Here is a 20,392-nt window from a genome sequence, read left to right on the forward strand (position 1 = left end):
TGCATGGCTTATGGACAAATGCACTCCCTCGCTTTTGCTTTGGGACAGCAAAGTCAAGGGTCTGAGGCAAGAAAAATCTCAAGAACCAAAAAAGCAGTTCTATAAAAAGGAGGACAACTTGAAATAGCCCAGGCTGACTCCAGAACACTAGCCTCCAGCCTCTATCCCTGTGGGGTTCCAGGCTCTCATTAGATGAAACTCTTAAAGTCTCATAAAGGGATTCAAGACAAACTTCCCAGGTTGAAGAAGAAAGACAGTGATCAAACCTAATAGCATTAAACCTTTTAGATCTCGGGAAAATAAAATAAGACTAAATTAAATTTAATTAATTAAGCAAGTAAAAAGCTGTAAAGTCAAGATTCCTCCTGAGATGAACATGCTCATAGCCTCTTTTAGGTAGGAGGGGCACTCGAATATCAACCTGCCTCACCTAGAAGGCTCTTAGTCTGAGATTTTTGTCTCTTGTTTGGGGAAGGTTGCCTGGTCCCTATTGGTAACCAGCAAATAGCATTTTAATGAGGTAAGAGCTTGGAAACAACTTATTTCTTCCCTTAGCTATGGCACTTGGTTCTAGGAGGGTGGGGAAGGGATTCAGAAGCATCTCCAGGCAGCAGGAACGGCAGTGGTGTGCCCCAGTGAGAGACTAAGCAGACAGGCGTGGCTGGCCCCTGCGATGGGCTGTGCAATGCACGTCAGAAGCCCCAGAAGACATATTGAGGCCTCTTAATTAACGTGGTGGCCCGTGGCAACTGGAAAGCCTTCCACACGATTAAAGACTTCAGAGAACCCCCTAGGGGAGGTAATGTTCCTAATAATTTATAAATTGAACTTGCTACTTAGTATGCTTAGAGGGTTTTCACTTATCTTTCATTTGAGAAGAAGATGGGCAGTGGTAGTGGATTTCTATTCACCAGCCACCACAGGAAAGAGAGTCTGCCAGAGATGAAACCATAGCTTTGCCTCTTTTAGTTAAGGTGACTCTTTCTGGCATAGAGGGATCCTAAGGTCAAGAATATGTTGCCACATGTTAGATGACATCACCTGGTTTCAGTTAGGAAAGGAGCAGTCTGCTTATGAAGGGCTTATTGGATAAATGGAGTGGATGGCTGGGCACAGGGGCTCACACCTATAATCCCAGCACTCTGGAAGGCTGAGGCAGGTGGATCACCTGAGCTCAGGAGTTTGAGATCAGCCTGAGCAAAAGTGAGACCTGTTTCACAGAAAAACTAGGCAGGCGTTGTGGCTGGCACTTATAATCCAAGCTACTCAGGAGGTTGAGGCAAGAGGATTGCTCAAGCCCCAGAGTTTGAAGTTGCTGTGAGCTACGACACCACAGCACTTTACCAAAGGTACAGAGTGAGACTGTGTTTCAAAAAATAAAAAATAGGGCGACGCCTGTGGCTCAGTGAGTAGGGCGCCAGCCCCATATGCCGAGGATGGCGGTTTCAAACCCAGCCCTGGCCAAACTGCAACCAAAAAATAGCCGGGCGTTGTGGCGGGCGCCTGTAGTCCCAGCTGCTCGGGAGGCTGAGGCAAGAGAATCGCGTAAGCCCAGGAGTTAAGAGGTTGCTGTGAGCCGTGTGACGCCATGGCACTCTACCCGAGGGCGGTACAGTGAGACTCTGTCTCTACAAATAAAAAAATAAATAAAAAATAAAAATGGAGTTGATGGCCTGTCTGTGGTTTTTTACTTTACTAGACAGGAAGAACTCAACAGATTTTTCTCTACCAAGAAATAGATAATTTACCAAGTTTAGAGCCATTTCCTGTTTGACAAGGATTGGTGTTATGACTGGAGCACATTCAGGTTATAAGAGTAACTGCATTTCTTCCAGGCACTTCATTTTGTAGGTGAGGGCCTAGGATAGGATCAAAGACGCTATGCAGTTTGCACAAAGTCACATGGCTGTTTAGCCTTGTTATTTTATTGGGAACCTTCATGTTATCAGTAATTTAGGTCTTATTTTCTGGCGGGCTCATAGAATCATTGGATCAATAGGGACCTTCAGGAGTTATCTCTCTACTTTATCCACTCCTTTATTACTGGGACATTTGGGCTCTAGATTAGAATATGAACAGAGTTTCCATTTGGGATTTCACAGTTTTTTTCTGTTCTTGGTCAATCTCTTGTGAAAGCCAGAGACAGATGTGAGTGATTGTTGGCACATCAGAGGGAGAGAGTATGTTTGCCCCTGACCTTCAGGCATTGTTAGTGAGGAAAAACAGAAGACATGAGCTACAAAACTTGTGCATGCAATTCTGATTTTTTGATCATCATTTAAATCCTTTAGGGATATAATTTAAATTCATTATGTCCAGTTGCCTTGAGGAATAATTAATTATGTCTTAAATTCACTCTTCTGGTTCCTTGTAGGGTGGAAGTAAGCTTTGAAATGTGAGCTGATTGATTGGTTGCAGTCTCTTGACAGATGGTCGTTGGAAACAGAATCTCAGCTTTTCCTTTTCTTTGCCAAGGGTTCACAAAACTCAGGTGACTCCGTAAACTCTGGTGACATTTAATAGATCCAGATTCTTTTATTCTAGGATTAATTGATCATTTATTGACACAGATTTGGGATGGATTCTACTGGCCCATGAGGTTTACTATAGTCTCACCTCTAGTCCAAGGTATCTTCACCCACTGCAGTTTTTTTGGTTTGAAGAGGAGAAGAAATGACTAGCTGTTCTCTACATCTGTGGTCTGCTTTTTTTTCTTCTTTTGGGGCTTGCATTTGCCTTTAAGAACTTAATTATGGATATGACTTCCTCTAACTAGAATGTAAACTCTATGAGATCAGGAACCATACCTGTATTATTCACTGCAGTATCTCCATACAGTGACCACCAGGAAAGTGCCGTGCTAAAGTAGGTATCAGTAGATTCAGTGACGAATTTAGTGAATGAATCATATAAGCAGATGACTTATTTAAATCTAGCATGCAGTCCTGTAATCTAGGTCACGCCTGTAATCCTAGCACTCTGGGAGGCCAAGGTGGGTGGACCACTTCAGCTCAGGAATTCAAGACCAGCCTGAGCAAGAGCAAGATGCTGTCTCTATCAAAAATAGAAAAACTAGCCAAGTGTCATGATAGGCACCTGTAGTCCCAGCTACTCAGGAGGCTGAGGCAAGAGGATTCCTTGAGCCCAGGATTTTGAGGTTACTGTGAGCTATGATGTCACAGTACTGTACTCAATAAAATCACATTTCAAAGCTTGCTTCTACCCTATGAGGAACCAGAGTGAGAGTCTTTCTAAAAATAATAATAAATAATAAGCCTAGCAGGCGGGCACATGGAAGATGAACATATTGACATATATTCAAAGCTGATCACTGAGTACTTCTTTCTTTTCCTCCCTATCCTCCTTCCTTTGTCCCACAAATAATTATTGACCACCCACTTTATGCCAGGCACTGTGCTTCACCCCAGAGCTGTAAGTCAGACATGGCCCCTGCTCTCATAAAGTCTACAGTCTAGTAGGTGAGCTCAACAAGCAGATCGAAGGTGAGAGTATGTGTGGTGAGACATGTGGGGGGTTCTCTGGGCAGTGCAGTGAGACTGGAGAAGAAGTGGCTGCACTTGTGTCGCTGAACTCTCTGAGGGATAGGTAGGAGTCAGCTAAGGGAGGGAGGTGTGACCCAGGACCCAGGATGCATAAATACACAGGTCAGATAATGAGACAGTCTTATGATGGCCTGGAGGACCAGAAAGAGCATAAAAGAGAGTCACCTAGAATTTTCCATCCTGGGGCAATTATCATGAATGTTACATAAAACATCGTTACATAAAAATTCTAAAATCTACAAATGGTCTGACAAATTTACTAAAACTATCTCAGGTAAGTGCTGAAAATGTCAATTCCATAATAAAATAAAAGCTGATTTCGTTTGTTTGATCTCTATTAAAGCCAGTAGAAATGATTTATTGATTTTTTTAAAGAAAAATATATTTTAAAATGCCACTTGTTTCGCAAGGAACTCGTTAATAGATATGGAGTTCCCATATACAAGAAAAGCACTTCTAGCTACAAAATGTTAACAGTTTTGAGGAAAATCAATAGAATAATCAGAAAGCTCATGCAAAGATGAATAAAGAGCAAAACAATTCCATGTTTTACATCCAATGCTTTCAGTGTTTTTCTTTTAATATTCAAAGTTTGTGTCTTGTTACTTGTTGCCTGAGTCCACGTGTGTTTTGTTCTTGTGTTTTAATGCCATAAAAATAGAAACTAACACAAAAAAATGAAGAATACTTTTGGAACATAGCTACAGTAATATTAAAACTCATATCAAGGCAGGCAGGCTCTGTAAAGCCTTGCATGATGACTACCCATAATGTCAGTGTGTTCAAGGTACACACTAAGTGGACCTCTATCTATTAGAAGTTGAATGCCTGGAGGGAGTTCATTCCTCCCAATAAACTTTCTCTGATCAGATAAGATGTGTGTACCTTGCCTTTTTCTTTGCTACTTGGCTATCAGGAAGCTCCTAGCCACAACCCTTGGCCTAAGTTTTCTGCTCATTATATCTGCTACCTCTTTATTTAACTAAATTATTTAAAAGAAAAGTCCTAGAACATTTACTACTTTCACTGAAACTACCTAAAATCCTCTATAGAAGCAGAAAGGTTCAAAATAATCAAAATATCAAAGAATTGTGGCTTATTACCGTCATGAACATGAGCACTGGTTGTTCAAGTCCATACTTTAGAAGGGCAGTTCCCAAGGTGGATAGACCCATGCCTTTTCCTAGTCTAAAGGAGGGCCTATGTATTTCTTCTACCTACTATCCACTCACTAAATAGAACAGATAAGCATCTCAGAGGAATTCGTATGGCATAGTTTTATACGTTTATTATTGTAAAATATTGAGTCATGCTATGTATTAATATTGCACAACAGTATATATTATTATTCACATAATAATCCCACACTTAGTAAGTCATTGCAAAGTCTCGTGACCCCTGTCACCAATTTGGGTCAGAGAAACAAAGAAAACCATACCCCAGCTTGAATACCCCAGAATCTTTTTCCATGTGCCTATGTTGAATTTCACCTGCTGGCTGAAGTTTATTGCTGGTAACTGATTATTAGAAAGCTGAGGTTGCTGAGAGTCACTGATAGAAGGAGTGGAAATGTTTTACAAAAGCAGCATTAGAAAAACTAAATACACTGATTTAGTTAAAAAACAAAACAAAACAAAACAAAAAAACCTTGGGCGGCGCCTGTGGCTCAAGGAGTAGGGTGCTGGTCCCATATGCCGGAGGTGGCAGGTTCATACCCAGCCCCGGCCAAAAACCACAAAAAAAAAAAAAAACCTTGTGTTTTAGCTCCCTGTAAATTATGAAAAATAAACATAAAATAGTTGAGTTGAGTATGTAGGTTCCTACACTCAGTAAAGGGAATTTTTGACAAACGTAGCGAGGTGGCCCCATAAGAAGAAAAGTGGAGGATGTGGGGCTAGAGCTGCCTGCCTAGATTTGTAGCTTCTCTGAGCTACAGAGAGCTACAGCTTCTCTGTCTGCACTGCCTAGATTTGTAGCTTCTCTGAGCCTCAGTTTCATTATCAGAAAAGGAAGGGGCTGAACCTAGAAATATTCAGGGGGTCTCCAAGATGAAAGAGAGCACAAATTTCTCTGCTGAAGTTTTAGCTAAACTGAGGACCTCATGGTGCCTCTAGGGCATGTAGCGGTGTGTGATATACACAGTCTCACTTTAACACAGAGAACTTGAAATGTGGGTGTCATCTTTTTACCCACTAATCTTGGGTTTGGGTGCTTAGTAGGTGCTTGGTGAAAGGTCTTGCTTTTATGATAGTTCTTCTTTCTACCCACTGTCAGCAAGATGTGCATTTTGAATAGTGACAGTTTTTTCTTGAGACGTGAGCACAGACCCGGGGGGTCCACACTCTCTTACTCTGTCCCTCTTTTGGTTTGTGAAGTAGACTGAGGGTGTGGATGTCTACAGTCAGCAACGCTCACTCGGGGTGACTGCAGCCTAGGAGTGAAGAACCTGGGCTCTGACACGCCACTCATTGCTGTCCCCTCCCAGTCCCACCACTCATTTGCTGTGTGACCTTGGGCAAAGAATTTAACCCCTATGCCTCAGCCTTTTCAGCTGTAAAATGGGGAAACAAATGACCCCCTACCTTTTCCTGAGTTACAAGTGCAGAATGTTTTGAACAAATACCCGATACACTATAAAAGCCTGACAAGGAACAGCTAATTTTGTTCTATTGCTAAATAATATGAAGAATGAACCTGACCTGGAGCTTACCATAATCCTGTGACTATCCAACAGGAGAAATTAGAAAGGAAATGGTGGAAGGGACCCCTAGAAACCCCTACATAAGCAGGGAAGATGGTGTTAAACCATTCCTCAGAGATGGATGTTTATGCTACCCTCACAGCTCTTTGGGGAATAAAATTACCTCTCATTTTCACTAACCTAATTCAAAGTCTGACAGCTTTTCTCGGCTGGGAAGTTATTCCTTCTGTGTGGCTTAATTACCTATTGTTGCGGTTTCAATTTGGGGTGAAGAAAAGGATAGTAGCTCTGACTCTGAGATACAGGTTCTGTTAAGAAACTATTGGGTTGGACACAAAAACTTTCATGTTAGTAAATTGGTGGAGGGCTTGGTTGTGCACTGCTGAGGTGCTGTGTCTTCTGGGCAGTGTTCTGCGGGGTCCTAGGGGCTGTGTGTGTGTGTGTGTGTGTCTGCAGGGCTGGCAGGATGGATGGCAGGGGAAGTGGTGGTTATCGAGAGCCTAGAATACTTGGCGTTGGACTCCCCTCCACAATATATTCTGAGCATATTTACCCTTTCTCTGTACATGCATGAGAGATTGTACGTGAGAGGGGGTTCTGTAGATAAAAGAAAAACTTGAAAACCAGGAGGTTAGTGTACATCTGTCCCCACCAAGCCACATAACGTAACCTGTGACTTGGCAGCTGACTCTGTTTCATGTCCCTGTTCCTTTATGCTGCCTATTTGAAAGTGGCAGTGTGTGTGTGTGTGTGTGCGCGTGCGCATGCGTGTGTATTCCTTTGCTCATGGTGATGGTAGGAGAGGGAGGATAAGTGATGAGATTTATGGGGAGAGGAACTGTATAAATCTAAACCATAATTATTATGAGACTGTTAAAAGTCCCCTTTCATGGGTTTGGGGGAATCTCGACCTAGCCTTGTGTGGGTAGACCCCTGGGAATTAGTAGGGGGTGTTCATCTCTAGCCTGTATGATAGGGTGGCATGATTGAAGCCCAAGATCGAGAGCAGAGCCATTTGGCACACCCCCCTCTAAAATGAACTACATTTGGAGGGATATTGACCAAATAAAGGGAGTGTGTATAGATTGTGTGTAGGGAGATTTATGCTCTCCGAGCACTGAGCAACCGTGGAGCTTGCAAGTCCCAGTGGGTGTCAAGGCAAGGCGTTCAATCTCGCTGAGCACTCACTGTGTCCTCACCTCTGTCAGACACCTGAGTGATGTCCTGATTTGTAAGGAACGGCTGATGAGCCACAGAAGGTTCAGAAGGTAACCCCTCTGTCAGCCTGCCTCGAGGACTTGTCCTCAAGGACTTGGTCTCAATCCCTCCCTTCCCCTGAGTGTCAGCAAGAACAGAGAGCCTCACTTAGGATGGTGTGATCAGGGGAAAGCTGTGGCCCAAAAAGTCATCTTCAAATGGGGAGATTTCCTGCCCACACTAGGTGATAAATTCCTCATAGATGTAAATTTCTCTTTGGATTTGTTGATGTTTTCCCTGCTGAGCCAGTTACTCCCATGCACTTGTTTAAGGTTATGCTGAGAACAGCCTTGATTATGTGTGATGTATTATACTAGGCACTTCCTGTAGTTAGCTAAACTAATTCTTATAACCACCCTGGGGGGTTAAGTGGTGTCTTCTCCATTATACAGAAGAGGAATCTGAGCTTTAAAATTTATAGGACTACTGATAATTGGTGGAACTAGTGCTAGAATCTACCTGCAATTGATTTTTAGACGCGGGACAGGAAGAAACCACATGCCACCCTGCACTGTTAAAAAAACAAAAAGGCCTGAAACCAGCTTTCCGGGTAGCAGATTTCCCTTAACAAACTCTCTCCCCTAGAGCTGCAGCTGATACCTTTCTCCCTCTCTCTGTCTCTCAAACACACACATACACAATCAATCACAATGACTTCTTTTTTCAAATTGTTTGTGAAGCCAGAAGCAATTGGATTACTTGAAATGATGCACTGGTCATCCCCATGTCCTTCTTTCTCTCACTTTAAACACTGATCACAGCTATCTGTCCCTTTACTGCTGAATGATGCTTGTGATATGCTTAATACACCTGAATGAATGAGTGATGAATGGTGGTGGCAGAAGGGGCCTGACCCTGGGAAGAGCTGCCCACAGCCATCTGTGGTCTTCTCTTCCCAGGGTGGCATGATCGCTCTGCTGCTGTCCATCTTGTGCCTGGTGATGATCCTATACACTCGCCGGCGCTGGTGCAAACGCCGCCGGGTCCCCCAGCCCCAGAAAAGCGCCAGCGCCGAGGCAGCCAACGAGATTCACTACATCCCTTCAGTGCTGATTGGCGGGCACGGGCGGGAGAGTCTCCGCAACGCCCGTGTGCAGGGCCACAACTCCAGCGGCACCCTGAGCATCCGGGAGACACCCATCCTGGATGGCTATGAGTACGACATCACTGACCTGCGCCACCACCTGCAGAGGGAGTGCATGAACGGAGGGGAGGACTTCGCCAGCCAGGTCACCCGCACCCTGGACTCCCTGCAGGGCTGCAATGAGAAGACTGGGATGGACCTCACACCAGGTGAGATGGGAAAAGGGTGAGGGTCGGGGGTGGCTCTTTGGTCCTCAGTCTCAGGGAGCTGGGCAATGGGTAGAAACAGCTGGTTGTCCTGCATGTTGCGATATACTAGTGCCCTATTGGTGGGTAAGAATAACGATTTCCTAAGAGAATGGGAGCTGTTTTCCAATCTAGAAAATCGGAAGAATGGGTAAAATGGATCCTTTTCTACCGCCACCCCATATTGGGCACAGAAATATATACATTCAGCAAAGGAGCCTATTGAGTAGGTAATGAGCAACCCTCTGGGAAATAAACAAATAGCAAGAAAAATTAACACATGTGGACAACTTACCTGTACTTCATACATTTGCTTTGCCAATTTAATTCTCTTGTGAAGTGGAGGGGATGGTGGTATCTGTATTTTTCAATGACTTCTGAGAGCTGGGTCTGGGAAGTTGTGTTTCCTTGCCTCTATCTCCATGGTCTCTGCAAGGGCTATACATCTTCAAAAAAACTGTGAAGGAGGCCAGATGCAGTGGATTACGCCTATAATCCTCGCACTCCAGGAGGCCAAGGCAGTGGATCACCTGAGCTCAGGAGTTCCAGACCAGCCTGAGCAAGAGTGAGACCCTGTCTCTAAAAAAAAAAATAGCCAAGCATTGTGGCAGGCGCCTGTAGTCCCAGTTACTTAAGAGGCTGGGGCAAGAGGATCACTTGAGCCCAAGAGTTTGAGGTTGTTGTGAGCTATGATGCCATGGAACTCTACCCAGGGCATCAAAATGACTCTGTCTCAAACAAACAAATTTGTGAAGTAATGCAGTCAAGGTATCAGACCTCAGATGGACTGTGTATCAATGGGGACACTGGCTGGAAAAGCCTTGGTCCCAGCCCAGCTGAACAAGATTAAGATTTAAAAAATGCAGAGAAAGAGGACTCATCTTTTATAGTCATCCACCTGTCTCTCTAAACCTCTGTGAATAAGCAAATCCCCAAAGACGAACCCTCAGTATGATCCTTCACAGAAATGCACATTACCTCTAAGAAAGACATATATGACACTGAATGTTGCTTAAGGTACGTGGACTTAGAGAGTGGCTTAAAAGAGTGGAATTACAGGGCAGTGCCTGTGGCTCCAAGAAGTAGGGCACTGGCCCCATATACCTGGGGTGGTGGGTTCAAGCCCATCCCTAGCCAAAACTACAAAAAAAAAAAAAAAAAAAGGATGGAATTACACAAGAATTACATATTCTTCTTGTTACCTAGATGAGATTCTATAATAGCCAATTCCTAATAAGATTTGAAATCTGGAAACTCCTTGAGAATAGAGGGGCAAGTCTTCAACATCTTTTCATCTTTTATCTTCCATAGCACCTAACATAGTGGTCCTAGAGGCCACAAACTCCAGATGCCCTCGGGGAGCAGACAGACAACACAGATGGGAAGCTGGGGTTGGACAATAGGGAATGGTGCAGAGTGTGATGAAAGAGAGAGGGCATTCCTGCTTAAATGCGCTCAGATCCCACTTCTTTTAAAACCCTGTGCTGACCAAAAGAAAGACATCTGCAGTGTATTTAGCTAAAGGGTTACAAGTGGTGATCTTGTCAATACAGAATAATTGAACTGGATTTTCAATTGCAATCCCCTGACTTCGCTGCTTCTCCCATAACTTTGTAGTCCCCTCGAAATCAGAGAGGAATATTTCAGTTTCTTTCTGCCAATCAATCTCTCACTTTGTAGGCTCCTTATTTCAATTTTTCGAAGCCTCATCTGCTGTGTTCATGCCGATTTCCTTGCTCTCACTTTCTCTTGCTTTCTTTCTCAAAGTTTTTGCCTCAACTTTTCCTTATACAGGCAGTGACAATGCCAAGCTGTCACTGATGAACAAGTATAAAGATAACATTATTGCTACCAGCCCCGTGGACTCTAACCACCAGCAGGCCACCCTACTCTCTCACACCTCCAGTAGCCAAAGAAAACGGATCAACAACAAGGCAAGAGGTAAGCGTGTCCGATGTAGGCTTGCAGATAGATTTGTTACTATGAGCAGAGGCAGGGCCATTAATCCCCTTTACCTACGCATGGCCAGAGGGGGTATGCCCTTGGCCCAGTTGTTCTGGAGGGCAGTTAAAGGTTACTTACCAAAAAATTTAAACGTGCAAACCTTTTGACTGAATAATTCCACCAACATGAATTTATCCTTAGGAAATAATTGAATAAGTGCACAAAGAAGTGTGTAAAAGGCTGTTCATCACAACATTGTTTAAACAAGCGAAAAATTGGAAATAGCTTAAATGCCCATCAACGGGGAATTGGTTAACTACCTGGCACATCTGTCTACTGTCCAGTGGCTCACCATGCAGCCATTCAAAATGATAATATAGAGGTATCCAATGCACTCAGCCCTACTATGAAACTAATTTATGGCTTTCACATGAAAGCTATAACCCAGTTATAACCTAAGAATATGGGGAAGGGGGAGAGGGGGGGAAGGGAGGGGGGAGGTTGGGCAGAGGGAGGGTGATTGGTGAGATTACACCTGCGGTGCATCTTACAAGGGTACATGTGAAACTCAGTGAATGCAGAATATGATTGTCTTAACACAATAACTAAGAAAATGCCAGGAATGCTATGTTAACCAGTGTGATGAAAATGTGTTGAACTGTTTATAAAACCAGTGCATGGTACCCCATGATTGCATTAATGTACACAGCTATGATCTAATACTAATTAAAAAAAAGAAGAAAAAAAAACAAACTAACAAACAAAAAAATGATAATATAGATCCATATTTGTTAATATGGAAAGTTGTCCACCCATCTATTAAATGGAAAAAAATACATTATAAAATGGAAGGTACAGCAAAAAGTCATTTTTAAAGAGAGATTAAAAAAACCTTTACCTGTTTCTATATCAGAAAAAGACAGAGAGTACACATATCAAATATTAGCAGAGCTTTTCTCAAATTTAGACAATTTAAAGGACATCAGGGTTGTTCCTGTCATGCATTTCTGTGTATTTTTTTTATTCCTTCTGTGTTTTTGTACTTTATATATATATATATATTAATTCTAGAACCAAAAAAATTCATAAAAATGTAATATCCTAGACCTCTTAAAACATAATTCCAGCCTCATATTAACAGAATCATAGACTGTAATGAGAAACAGTTCCCTTTTTTGCTTTTCCAGCCACCATCCCTGGGAGTGCCCTTGGGTAGGTAGGGGCCAGCCCCAGTCAGAGGGAGGTGGGCTTAATGGACAAGAGGTATATCAGGAGCTCCCAATCCCCTGGGCTACTTCTCCCAGATTATCAGTCAGCTTGCTCTCAATTTTATCAATTTTTCTGTTGAACTTGCCCAATGATTTGGTGTCATGAAGACACAACTAAAAATGCTATCTTGGCCACACCCCTTTCCATTACAGCTGGTTCTGCCTTTTTGAACCCTGAAGGGGATTCTGGCACAGAGGCAGAGAACGACCCCCAGCTGACCTTTTACACAGATCCCTCAAGGAGCCGGAGGCGCAGTAGAGGTAGGAAGGATGGAGGGGGCAGAGGTGGTGACAGGGGTCCTGGGATGGAGGTGGGGGGAATCAAGGAGCTGCAGAGGTTGTGAATGGGGTTGATGGCTCTGTGGACCAATGTCAGTTTCTGCAGGAAAAATCTTGGACCATATCTGGTGTTTCCTCCTAAGGAAGAAAGAAGAGCCTAGAGTGGAATTTTTCAGAGAATCATCTCTCCCAGATAATGGCACTCTCAAACAAGTTTCCAAGTTGTTTGAAAGGCTATTTCTTGGTCAGAAGATTCTCAATTCCTTCTGAAAGCCTCAGGAGTCATATTTAGTTGTTTAGACAATGGAAATAAAGTTGATAAAGTGTGTCATATGTGAAAAAAATGGATAGTACCCCTTTGCCTTTGCCCCACATGGGCTTTGAGATTGCAATAGGCAAGGGTAGGGGTAGGTAGCTGAGGGATGATCTATGGCCTGAGAATGTCTTTGACCTCTATGCCCCTGCCTGGGAGACTCACAGGACCTTTAGCCTCCAAGTTCACTCCTTCCCCTGGCGGGGTTCAGGTAGCTAATCCATCCTTGGCTTTGGCAGTGCTGTCTTTCCACACAGCCACTGCCTGGGCCATTCTACTCTCCTGACTAGTGGCTTCAGGTGTGACTATGGCAGCTGTGGCTACTACCGCCCACCACATTGTTGGTATCACCATTGTCACAGAGGGAGTTCTGGTTCAAGCACCAATTAGCTTCACCAGTTACTCGCTGTGGGATATCGGATCTGACAATAAATCCTCGGAGCCTCCTTCTCTCCCATATTAAGTGAGTTAACAATACCTCATGCAGAGGTCTACTATCAGGATTAAATTATATTAAAATGCACCCCTTTTTGGTGACTGCTAAAGCATGGTGAAATTCCTACCTTGTTAGAATTCATGGTGGTAGTTGGGCACGATGGCTCACGCCCGTAATCCCAGCACTCTGGGAGGCTGAAGTGGGTGGATTGCTTGAGCTCAGGAATTTGAAACCAGCCTGAGCAAGATAGGACCCATCCCTACTAAAAATAGAAAAGCTAGCTGGGTGTTGTGGCAGGTGAGTCCCAGATACTTGGGAGGCTGAGACAAGGGTACTGCTTGAACCCAAGAGTTTGAGATTGCCGTGAGCTATGATGTCATGACACTCTAGTCAGGATGACAGAATAAGCCTCTGTCTTAAAAAAAAAAATTCTCATGGTTCAGCCTCAGGTTTTTATAGTGTCCTATTTGCAAGAATTTTGGACAGAGTCCCCCTAAGATTCCTGTATAAAGGAGGATATCTGAGTGACATCATGTCCTGCTACATTCAAAAGCATTTCCTTCAGGCAAGAGTCAACCACTCCCCCCACAAAAGACACACCTTTTGACTTTCTCCTATCCCCACTTGAGTTCCCTTCCTCCCACTGCATTCAGAATCCTTTTTATTAACAGCCATAAATTCTAGTGTCTATAGGCTCCACTGCCATCAGTATAATAAAAGTTCTTTCCACCATTTTTTCTCAGGAAATCAATAGGGCTTTGAGTATTCTGAGGTCTGATGCCCCAACTTTCCCTGAAGTATGAATGTGGATTAGGGTCCCCCCCATCTCATTTGATACTCATTGCCTTTTTATAGACAACAGGTACTCAACCTGGGCCCAGCCCACCTAGACCTGATCAGAGAAGGATATAATAAAATCTTGTTTAAGAAATTCTATGGTAAAGCATTAGAATGAGTTTCTTTACAGCGTGAAACTGTTTCTTTTAAATACCAAGCTTTCTTAATGCATCAGCTGTTTATTGCTGTTACCTAGACTGTAAGCTTCTTAGGGATGGGACATGGCTAATTTATTTTCCCAGAGTGCCTAGTGAAGGATTTTGCCTATAATAGACACTTGTAAATGTTTGTTGAATTGGACTGGATACATCCATCAGACCAGCAAAAACATTTTGTAACCCCCCCCACTATGGATAAGGCTTTGTGATAAGTGGTAGAAACATGGAAGCATGGCACAGTGATAAGGCTTAATTTAATAATATAAATAAAATAAAGCGAATGCTCAGAAGAGAGAACAGATGATTCTACCTGACAGCAAATAGGAAGCAAAGAAGATGAAAATAATTAGAACTAGGTTATATACAAGGTGTAGGATTTTTTGAAACAGGAGAAGGCTAAGGGAAACAGCGCTTAAAAAGCTTTGAAGGCACAAAGCCTTCAAAGAACATGGTGTTTCTAAGGAAGCAAAAGTAGGTGAATATGGCAGCTGTCATCTAGAATATAAATACAATAGAACTTCCATAGTTGACATGTCCCCACATTGACCACCTCTAGACATACACCACACATCAGTATAGTAGGCCTAGCTCCTTATGTTGAACACCTCCATATGTTGACCAGTTTGTTGCCATCCCTTGGGTGGTCAACTTACAGAGGTTCTACTGTATAGAAGTACCCAGAGATGGTAGGGATGTGGCTGGAGAATGGGCTAGCTAACCAGGGGGCACACACATGCCATGTGTCTGAGTTTGCCCTTGTCTGTGGGTCATCGGGAACCCCTGGAGGTTTTGAAGCTAGATGGAGATGCCGGGTTATGGGTTGATGATGCAGAAAGACCACAGAGACAGGAATATCAGTAGCAAGTTATTGTGATCACATGAGAATAGCAGCAATTGCCCGTAAACAGTGATGACACAGTGATAAGAGCTGTAACAGCAGAGTGCACGGAGGGCTAAAACACCACCAAAGAGTGAGAGAGAATCTGTTCTTGAAGGTTTCAGGGAAGTGTTTACAGGGAGATGTTGTTTGAGCTGAGATGTGAAGAGTAGGTGTATACCAGGCTGACAAGGTGACAAAATGGCCTTCTGTGGAGGAGGAAATAATATGTGCAAAGTCACTGAGACGTAAACGATGATGGTCTCACCAGGGAGCAGTCAAAGGTTTACTAGAATGAAGTTTTGGGTGCAACCCTGTGGGTTGCATAGGAAATAAGGCTGGGAGATCAACAGAAGCCACAAAGTACCTGGCCGTGACATCCAGGGACTTGAACCTCACGCTTCAGTTGGAGTCACTAAAGCTTTTAAAACATTGCCCTTATCCACTGTGGGTCTCACTGGGGCCATGCACAGGACAGGTGAGAGTGGTGAGCCTGAGGCAGGGAGACAGGTGGACAGCTGCTGCTGTTGTCCAGGTATGAGATGACAGAGGTTAGGGACAGATGGAGAAAATGGAGGCTGGAGAAACTTTGTACACAAAGTGAAAAAATTCAATAGCATCAGTGGAGGGTGTTGGTGCTGAGTTGGGCAGAGGGTTGTGGCCTGCAAACAAGAAGGAAGAGTTAGACATGCTGGAGCTTTCTGACTTGAGACACCACATAGGTGGCAGTACTATTCTCAGGGCCATGGAAGAAGGCTGGGAACAGAGTTGAAGAGTAGGTGGCCAGTGCAGTTTAGGGTATGCTCCCATTTGAATGCCTGAGGGATGTTCTGGGTGTGAATTCACTGCCGAGGCCTGTGTGGGTGGATAGACTACAGTATGGAAGGATGGTATTGTGAATAGAATATCCCCAGGCAATAAGCACAGAGGACCCAGGAGCCGCCTGCTGCCCTCTGGTCTCTCTCTCCCACTCATAGGACCCTGCTCCCTTAAAGGAGGGGTGCAGCCATGAACCAAAAGCTCATTCCTCTTCTCCTGATAACAGCAGTTCCAAAGGCTCCACTGGGCCTAAAGACCAAATACTGCACGGTTCCTGTGGGCCACAGCCTCAGCTGCACCTGCATTCTGGTTCCAGCTCCACCCCTTAGTGGCTGCTTCACCCTACACCTGCCCTACAGCCTCTCCAGCCCTCTCTTTCTCCAGGGGATCTGCCTTCTAAGGTTGGCGTCATTGTTCTATGCGCCTTGACCCCTGTAATACCCTGAGCACCGGTGCTTGAAACACTGTCACCACTCTGGGGGTGCTAATTATCACAATGAGCTTTAGCTCTTTTGTGGGGGGGGAGTGTCACTATAGCGACTCACGGGCTTATTGTAAAGAAGGAAATATTAAAAATAAAGTAATATATGTAAAACACTTAACACGGTGCCTGCCATAATGGATGCCTTTTAGCATTATCAATAATAAATATCAACATAGAATACAAGACCCACACATTTTTTTGCCTGGTTTTCTTAAGCATCTGTGCTGCCTCCATAAGCATAAGGCCCTTCTGCTTACTGTCATTTTATCCTCTCCCTCACACACACAAAAATCAAACAAAAAACCTGAAGAGCCAAACCAGAAAACACCCTAAACCCCCAAACAGACAGACAAACCAACCCTTCCCTCCCTGTCCCTGTCTCCACCTTCCTGGGAGTGTTTCCCACTCCTTAGCAATGATTATTTCCCCCAGTGATTGCAAGACTGTGGGCTGCTTTCTGCTGTGACAACATCGTCCACTCATACAAAGCAGACATTCCTTGTTTTCCTCATTCCAGGCCCCAGAGAGTAAGTGTCTCTTGGTAGGGCTCTCACACACAGTAAGCACAAGCACTTCCAGCTCAGTGCTCCTTCTGGAGGGGTAGTTTGCACCACCGGAGCTGGAGTGGAGCTCTCCATGGAGCGCGCCCTCTATGAACAGCAGTGGGAAATGCAGCCTAGGGCTAAAGCATTCCCACCCCCCTTGGCAAGCACTTGGAGCTCAGTAAGGTGACTAAAGGGAGAGGATGCCTCCTGCTATGATTTCTCTTGTGACTCCTGCCCGGGAAGAGTGATGGTGATCAGCAAACCGTTCATTGTTGACCCTGAAGGCCACCAGTTGGCCATAATTTCTCTGCTTCCAACTGATGGCATGGTGTCCATGAGGATAAAGGTCACTAAGGTCATACAGCCAGGGACATTTCCTGCCGTGGGCTAAATCTGCCAGCTGCCTCCCCTGTTTACCGGGTTGGGCAGCAAAAGACCAAGCTGGACTCCCAGTGCCAAGATTTTCACCCCATGTGTCTTGCTTGTGTCTCACTTTCAGTGGGTTCTCCCCGAAGTCCTGTGAACAAGACCACCTTGACCCTGATCAGCATCACTAGCTGTGTGATCGGCCTAGTGTGCTCCTCCCACGTCAGCTGCCCTCTCGTTGTCAAGATCACCCTGCACGTCCCTGAGCACCTGATCGCCGATGGTGAGCCCATTCTTCCAAGTATGCAACCTTCTCCCTAGAAAGGAAGGTTTTCAGGTTGGGCAAAGGTTAGAAAGCCAGAGGTCACTGTTACCTATTCCTATAGTGATGGTGGGGGGAACTAAATTTAAATAAATAAAGTTTAGGACAAAATTGTATTGCCCTTAGTTGAACTCAAAAAGCAGGTTAAAAAAACAAACTGAAGAGATCCCCTCTTCTTCTCTATGCCCATTCTCATCTTTGTTTTTAGATAAGTCCCTATCTTTGTAGAGAAATGCAGAGCATACTGGCTACAGGTAGGCAGACACCAAGATTCTCCCAGTCTTTGAGAAGGGAAAAGCTACATACATGGAGTAGTAGAGGTGTTTAAGGATTAGCCATGCTTTGGTTTGGTATGCCCAGGTGAGAAATTCCTAATTGCAGTAACTTGCTGTAAGCCTAGAATTCAGAAGCAATAATTTACTTTCATCCATGGGGACCCTAATATAATGAGGGAGTTATATAGGTTCTGAGAGTCCCTGAATCATTTAAGCCCAGAGCACCTAATTGACTTGTTAATGTCATTGCTGGAAGGCTGGAAACAGGTGGGGGCTGCTCCTGCAGCGTGGGAGGGGCTGCTATACTTACAGCACGTGGGGACAGGCAGTAGGCCCCGTTCCTTGGGTGAGTGCCAGTGCCTGTGGCTGGGTCTGATGGAGCTGTGCCATGGCTATCACAGAGCTGCTCTGTTCTTGTGTCCCTTAGGAACACCCTGGAGAAATGGGATGGGGGAGAGTGTGGCTGGGGGCCTAATGTTCCAGGCCTCACAGCAGTCCAGGTAGATGGCTGAGCCTCCTGCTGATCCCTTGCTCTGGGGCTGATGACAAACTGGGACTGTTGGGAATAATGATCTTGGATTGGGGCAGATCCTCAGACTGGGACGTGCTCTGTCTTCAGTGCCTCAGACACGTGTGCTGTGTGCACACACGGGCATCTTCCTCTCTCCCCTGCAGGGAGCCGCTTCATCTTGCTGGAGGGGAGCCAGCTAGACGCCAGTGACTGGCTAAACCCTGCCCAAGTGGTTCTCTTCTCTCAGCAGAACTCCAGTGGGCCCTGGGCCATGGACCTTTGCGCCCGGAGGCTCCTGGACCCCTGTGAACACCAGTGTGACCCTGAAACTGGTAGGCGGGAGCACCGGGCAGCGGGTAACTGTCAGAGGGAACATGTCTCTTGAAATCAGTCCCTTGGAGCTCAGACCATTCCTCCCAAGGCCACCAACTCATTGCCATCTCGAACCTAGGCTGTGTAGACTGCCTGAGTGCATTGCTAAATCTGTGTGGTTATTTTGTGGCAGAAGCCTTGGAAGGACCCTAACTGTACTCCAAGTCAGAAAGCCTACATTAGAATGGCTTCCAGAGCCCACTCGTTATTCATTTTGGTTATTTAGTTACTGGGGCCAGACATTTTATGATTATAAAACTAATGCATGTTTATTATAGAAAATTCGAAAAATTTACAAAAGCTTATAGAAGAAAAGGATAATAATCTGTATTTATAGCTCCTGGATAAATAACTTTTAAAATTTTAATGTCCTCCCTTTCAATCTCCCTTCTATACATGATTTTTAGAGGTTTCCTGGAAGCATTACTAAGAATAGAGTTTTCCTGCTTTCTTTTTACCTAACATCCCATCATGAGAGTTTTTCAGAATCACTAAACAGTCCTCAATGACATAATTTTAATGGCCTTTTGTTATTCCATTGTATGCCTATGTCACAGCTCATTTAAACAGTTCCCTGTTATTTGACATTTAGGCTACCTTAAATTTTTAATTTTGATAAATACCATTAAAAGGAACATCTTTGCACATAAATGCAAGAACATTTGAAGTTATTCAGATAAATGGTAGGGAGAGATTACTGGGTCAAAGAGCATGAACATCTTTAGGTCTGTTATACTATCAAATGGAGATGGGGCTTCTCTGAGCGAGGGTGCAAATTCAGATATGGTGTGAATTAGTGCACTCACATTGCTTCCTGAATTTCAACCTATCTGTGAGTACAGATCTCTTATTTCCAGTCATTACAATTTCATTGTAGAAGGGGTTCATCTACAGTAGTCTCTACAATGACCTGTTTCCAGTAAATCAAGTACCACAGATAGATCCTTCCCAGAGTAATAATATAATGTCTCAGACCAAAAATAAATAAATAAAGCAATATCTAAGTCTCCCAAGCAAAACATTGCCAGTGTTAGAGGCTAACTTTCCAAGATTTTTGTATGTGATGTGCAGTCCCCCCCCACATATACATGCAACCGCCTGCGTGCACACACACAAAACACACACGCACAGTCATCTTCTTCAGGCACCAAGGTAGAGGGATCTTACTAGAGGATGAGCCCTTCCTAAATCTATTTGTGAGAGTAACAGGTGACTGACACGTCTACAGTTCACCTTCTTCGGTCTTAAATTTGTTTGACGTGGGCCCATCGCAGTGATTCCAGGCCTGTATATGGAGGAGAAAGTATACATTTTAAACATCTGATGTCTAAGCCTGTGCTTACTTGCCTGCTCCTCCATGCTGTCAGGCAAACACCAAACCAAACAGATGGGCTGTGTACCATGCCCCAAAGCTAGTTTGCTCAAGAGAAATTAAAAAGAGCTAATCTCAGCAGAGAGGGCTCTCCATGCAACTTAGCTGGTCTCTGGTACCCTCCTTCTCCAACTGGCTTGGGTTGGAAGGATTTGGGACCATCTCAGTAGAGAAACTCACTTCTGAGAGATGCATGATCTCCAGAGGACCTTGGATACTTCTACTTGGGTTTTAAAGAACAGAAAGTGCTTCTGATTGCACGTGGAAAGAAAAGATTAGTATTTTATGTTTCAAGTATTGGTGAAAAACTGCCTCTTTTCTTGACATTAACATTTGGATTCCTCGAGAAGTTATATGACTTATC

General features: G+C 44.3%; 1 protein-coding gene across 3 annotated transcripts in view; it reads left to right on the top strand.

Moving 5' to 3' along the window:
- ASTN1 (astrotactin 1) overlaps positions 1-20,392 on the top strand; it is a 335,437-nt gene that overhangs the window by 133,163 nt on the left and 181,882 nt on the right. For 2 of the 3 annotated variants that reach the window (XM_053607622.1, XM_053607623.1), the window contains exons 3-7: positions 8,421-8,814; positions 10,645-10,791; positions 12,216-12,323; positions 17,310-17,459; positions 18,449-18,616. In XM_053607622.1, the coding sequence (XP_053463597.1) occupies positions 8,421-8,814; positions 10,645-10,791; positions 12,216-12,323; positions 17,310-17,459; positions 18,449-18,616 (967 nt within the window). Of the gene's footprint in view, positions 1-8,420; positions 8,815-10,644; positions 10,792-12,215; positions 12,324-17,309; positions 17,460-18,448; positions 18,641-20,392 lie in introns of all 3 variants that reach the window. The other variant, XM_053607621.1, reaches the window with a different exon arrangement.

Source organism: Nycticebus coucang, chromosome 10, assembly GCF_027406575.1.
Source record: "Nycticebus coucang isolate mNycCou1 chromosome 10, mNycCou1.pri, whole genome shotgun sequence".
Taxonomy (NCBI): Eukaryota; Metazoa; Chordata; class Mammalia; order Primates; family Lorisidae; genus Nycticebus; species Nycticebus coucang.